At 43.2% G+C, this 5,866-nt stretch overlaps 1 protein-coding gene across 1 annotated transcript; it reads right to left on the reverse strand.

Moving 5' to 3' along the window:
* Positions 1 to 1,619: 1,619 nt before the first annotated feature.
* LOC116827579 (protein FAM78B) lies at positions 1,620 to 2,369 on the reverse strand. The gene has a single exon (XM_032785243.2). It carries the CDS (start codon positions 2,281 to 2,283, stop codon positions 1,909 to 1,911), a length of 375 nt encoding a protein of 124 aa, XP_032641134.2. The 5' UTR covers positions 2,284 to 2,369; the 3' UTR covers positions 1,620 to 1,908.
* Positions 2,370 to 5,866: the final 3,497 nt, after the last annotated feature.

Here is a 5,866-nt window from a genome sequence, read left to right on the forward strand (position 1 = left end):
ATCTTCTTCTCTACCTGACCTCCCTGCTCTCTGCATCTGTGCCCAGAAGATGGTAGCACTGCTACTTCTGTTCCTTGCTGGAACACCTCCACCAACCAGGCAGCCAGCTTCCCTTCACTGGAGGGGGCAGATGAAAGAGCTAGTCAGTGTGACTGGGGGAAAACAGCACAAGTTATGACTATAACCTCTTGCACCATGAGCCATGGCCCTTCCCTGACAAGGCTCCTGGGGCAGCCTCCATCAAGGCAGCACTGCTGTCCAGCGGCCAGCAGGAATGCAGACACCCTTTTCCTTCTGCATATCCTCCAAGACAGGATAACACGATGAACCTGCTGGGGGACAGAGATAGGGAGAGGAGAGGTGCATCACACCCCCAGGGGAAGAACAAGAAGGAAATTCCATGAGTTTATGACCCACAGCATTTCTCCCCACTCTGGTCATGAGATCACCATCATAGCAACCAACTGTGGTGAGGGCCCTTAAAAATCAAAGATCCTGTTACCCCCCAAAAACGTCCTCATCAGAGAGTGAAGTTCAGGCTTATTCCCAAAGATAACAGACCCCCACATCCCCCGGATGGATTCAGCCATGCACTGGTGCCTGGCTAGAGGAGCATTTCACTCAAGACATGCACGTCTAACCATCCTTCTCGGAAGCTATTGTTTTGTTGCTGCAGGAGGTGAAAGCTCAGAGGAGTTTTCATGAACAACTATCCCGTCCCCTTGAAGGTGGTGCAAACGCTTCCCTTTGCCCCAGCAAATAGACACAGGCAGTTCCCATGTCTTAGCTCCATGGCTCCAAAAGCAGGCCCTGAGGCCTGGAAGCACGCTGTGTGCAGACCTTTAGTTACGCTGCTCTGCAGGCGGTTAGGGATGTGGCTTTCCAAATGAACAGCTATTCATATGGAAAACAAGAAAGAACCCCAGCTTCTTGCAATGGACTTACATATTTGAAGAAAGTGTTTGAATCTTGGAGTACATCCAAGCCTTTTGGACATCATGCAAACAGTCAACATCTCCCTGGTTCTCCCTTTGCTGGGTGAACAGACATTGCTCATAATTCGTTATTTTACTGAGAATTATTTTTGCTTCTTTAAAAGAAGGGCTCAGGGGAGAGGGAAATGGAGGGCTAGGAAAGATTAGTGTCTCTTAGAACTAAATTACATCTAGATTTCCCTTGGATTTCACTCAAAGGATGGAAAGAACTATGGCAGCTCCTACATTCACAACTACTTGAAACACACTGAGATGCATGCAAAATGTCCTAATTCAATCCATTTGAAGAAATTATTCTTGGGAAGAGGAAGGTAGTTCACATTGTACTTCAGTTCAGCACCTTGGACAGTTCCCTGTGGACTCAGAGCTTGTTTGTAGCTAAGTGGAACAGATGGCATGGGTTGTTATTTCCCCCCCTTTGTAAACATTCTTTTAGTTCCAATGAGCAAGGTGATCATTTGATTATCAATCAAAACTGCATAGGTATAAAAATGTGGTAAAACCCCGCCCCATTGGTCAGACAGTAGGATCAAACTCTAAGACCATGAACATCTGGTGTGCATGGTCTCCATTTCTACATCTAATTGGTTGAGAAGCAGCATTTGCCACAGGCACTGTTTAATCATATTCTCATTCCTTGCATGTTATGGCAAGGGAATATGAGTTATTCAGGTAAGAAAGCCTCTTTCAGCCAAAATACCCTAGAAGTACAGAATCCCCCAGGTATGTCATCAGAAGTCCATCAGCTGTGTGATTCCTCTTCTGTGACGTAGCATTGGCCACTACCAGGTACCATATTCTTTCTGAAAAAGGAGGAACTCTGTTTCCATTCACCAGAGGTCTGCTTTGGCTCAAAAACCCAGTTCATTTGCGCCATACCAACAACAACGATGCCCTCAACACCACACACCATCTACTTGGGAGGTATCACTATCAAAGGCTGGCCTCGTTTGGGTCTCCACATGAGGACTTGGGCATCATTGGCATTGGGTTTCACTAGTGCATTTGGCGGGATGGGTTCCATTCGGCTCAGAATCCGGGGCTGCTCCTGATGAGTCCTTCCCACTAGTCGTGCTCGCTGCCCCAGGAGCTGCAAAGGATCCACTTCAATGTCAACACGCATCCTCCACTTTATAGTCTGCAGGATGATCTTCTCCTTGGTGGTCATATTCATGGCTACTAGCCACGTAGTAAAGCTTTGATCCCTCTTAATCCTGGTCAACAGGGGCACATTGCTGTCACTCACAGGGACAGCCCACGTCACGCTGGGGTAAAAATTGTCATTCATACTGACTGAGAACCGGGAGACCTTGTTAGTGGGCCCAACCAAGGTCACCGTTTCTGTGGTGTTCCCATACCAGGGGTAGCTCACACCATCAGAGTCACTGATGGCTTTTACTCTCCCTTCTCGCAAGTCAGGAAGTTCCCAGCTGGACCTAGGGAATGAAAACGAAAGAACCAGATTATAAATGAAGCTGCAGCAACAACTACTGGGTAGTTCCTGTAGTCTACAGCAGGGTGGGCTGATTTAAATCAAAGCACTTTAAAATCACTGATTTTGATCATGATTTAAATCAGCAAGCAGGAAACCTTGATTTTCCTCCATTTTAATTGTGTTTTGCATTTGTACTTTTTAGTTATTTTCCTAAAAAAAGGTTGATTCTCACTGATTGACAACCATTAAAACACATTGAATTGCAACTAAATATACCCTTTACACAAAATTTAGTGCATCTTTTTATGAACCAAGAAGATACATGATGTCTATATACATTTATCTAAGCAATTATACAGCTTAAATTACATTTATACAGATTCTTATTTTTTTACATTTTCATGATGTTAGAAAACGGTGGATAATGCATTTCTTATTTACCAGATGATTAATTTTTTTTTTTTACTTGTGCTTAGTGTCAAATTCTGTTTAGATGGGAATTTGAATGTAATTAAAAATGCAAAAACCCCATAGCATTTACATTTTTAATTAGTTAAATAAAACTACATTAAATGTTCTGGATATACATGAAGAAAAGTTTATCAAAACAAGATTTGCATTTAGAACTGATTTATTAATGCAAGGAAGTATTATTTGTAGTTACTAAATGAAACTGATTGTTTCCTATCACTGTGTCCTTCAACATATCAGATCCCGACAGATCTCATCCTCTCAGACCTAGTTTTTATTAATAGATTGGAAGAGGAAAACAAGCTTTCCTGCTTTTTCATCTTCCTACTGGTTTTTAACTCTGAATGAACTAGTCATTGAACTAAACTAGTTTAATATACTGAAATGAAGAAAACATTCTCTCTGCACCTGCAGAATACACTATTTTTCTGGTTGCAGGCGCTTTGCCCGTGATTTCTATCAGTTCAGTGATTTGACTTTCTTGAAAACTTTGGCAGTAAACATATACTGCTTATGTTTTTAAATGTAATTTATATGATTTTAATCAATTAAATTTAGACCTTAATACATGCTGTCATTTTTAGAAATCTAAATACAAGTTAATTTCACATAAATTGAAATTAAAAAATCCATTTTTAAAAAGCCATCAGTTTTTATCCACCTTGATCTACAGGGCATTATAAAGACAAGAAGTTCCACGCTAACACTTACAAAATGAAATGTTTGGCTGGAGAGAGAAGAAGAAAACAGATAAGAGGATAACAATTTCGTACTTGCAATCCTGCTGAATGAGTCATTGCTGCATCATTAAAATTGCTCAGCACAGTCTAGATAACAGTGGACAAGCTGATAACCCGGTCAGATTTCAACTAGTACTTATCCAGCATCTTGATCACGAAATCCCACCCTGCTTTTCAGATGAGTGACCAATTCCTCACAGCACGCTGGTGACAGAGAAGGTCAGGCTTTTCAAGGCCGACTAGTGAGATTTAGCCACACAAATATTCATGTTCGTAACAGATTTAAAGGCCAGAAAGAGCCATCAGATCACCTAGTCCAGTGGTTCTCAACCTAATGCCCAATCAGCACACAGCAGTGGCCCATGTGACATCCTCAGGGCCATACAGGTCATATATATACATTGTGTGGATGCAGCCCACGTAACACAGATAGCTTCATATGCGCCCCACAATGGTAAACAGGCTGAGAACCACAAACCTAGTCTGACCTCCAGCATATCACAGGCCATGCATTCCCACCCAGCACCTCATGGTAAACCCAACCACCAAAATGAGACCAAAGTATTACAGCCCACAGGAGATTGGAGTATTATGTGCCACTGCCATAGAACAGGAGGGACTGAGGTACATCAGGACCTGAGGCCCCTGCAAAAGCAAGGAAATGAGGAAGTGAGATAGACCCAGATAATCCTGGCAGGTGACCCACATGCTGCAGAGGAAGATGAAACATCCCAAGGTTGCTGACAATCTGACCTAGGGAGAAATTCCTTCCCAACTCCACACTTGGTGATCAGTTAGACCCTGAACATGTGAGAAAGAAACATACAGCCAAGTACCTGAGACAGAGAATGCTCAGAGCCACGGTCCCGCCCAGTGTCCCATCTCTGGTCATGGCAGCCCTGATGGTTCAGAGGAAGAAGATAAACAAAAAATCCCACCCCTGAATACACTGAAGCGGGGGGGGGGGGGGGAGGAGAAACCCTCCCTAACCCCTGCAGGTAGGCAGCTGAAACCCTGAAGCATGTGCTTCAGAAATATGAGACATATACTGGAAATGAGCCCCAGGGCTTCTGACCTTGCCCCCTACCACCAGAACCAACCCTGTCATACAATCACAATAAAAAATCTGTTCCGCTATCTCCTAAAATTAATTAAGTGCTTTGCCCCACAACTCTGACTGGGAGGCTGCTCCAGAACCTCACCCCTCTGGTGGTTAGACACCTTTTCATTTCCAGTCTGAATTCGTTCATGGCCTGTTTATATCCATTTGTAGTTGTGCCAATACTGTCCTTTAGCTTAAATAGCTCTTCACCCTCCCTGGTATTTACTCCTTGAGGTATTTACATAAAGCAATCCGATCCCCTCTCAGTCTTCTGTTTGCTAGACTGAACAAGCTAGGCTCTTCTCATTCCTCCCATAAGACAGGCTCTCCATTCCCCTGATCATCTTAGTAGCTCTTCTCTGCACCTGTTCCAGTCTGAATTCATCTTTCTAGAACACAGGTGATCACAACTGTACAAGGTACTTCAAATGAGGTCCTACCAATGCTTTGTTCAATGGCATGAAAACCTCTCTCTCTCTACTGGAAATGCTTCACCTGATACAGCCTAGGATGTCACTGGCCTTTTTCACAGTCACATCATATTGGTGGCTAATAGCCCAGTGATTGACCCACACACCAACGTCTCTCTCCTCTGTTGTTTCCAACTGATGAGCCCCAGCTTGTAGCAGAAATTCTTATGATTATATCCTCAGTGCACCACCTTGCACTTTGAACTACTGAATTTTCATCCCATTCTGTCACTCCAGTCTTCAAGATCAGCCAGATCTTCCTATACAATAGTACTCTGTATTGACAAGGCCTCCCAACCGTGTACCATCAGCAAATTTCATTAACACACTCTTACTTTTTCTGGCAAACTTCACTAGTAACCTCCCTCCAGTCTGATAATTCACCCGTCAGCACAACCCATTGTCTTCTCCCCCTTAGCCAGTTCCTTAGCCACTTAACAATTCTGTACTGATCCCCATCCTCCTTAACTTAACTTAACTTAACTAGTAATTTCCAGCATGGTAAAGTGTCAAATGCTTTGCTGAAGTCCACGTATATTGAATCTACTGCACTTCCCCTATCTAAAAAAAAGAGAGTTATTTTTCAAAGAAGCAAATTAGTCTGGCATGATTTATCTTTGGTAAACCCCTGTTGCATTACATCCCCCTTACCA

Source organism: Chelonoidis abingdonii, chromosome 7, assembly GCF_003597395.2.
Source record: "Chelonoidis abingdonii isolate Lonesome George chromosome 7, CheloAbing_2.0, whole genome shotgun sequence".
NCBI classification, from domain to species: domain Eukaryota; kingdom Metazoa; phylum Chordata; order Testudines; family Testudinidae; genus Chelonoidis; species Chelonoidis abingdonii.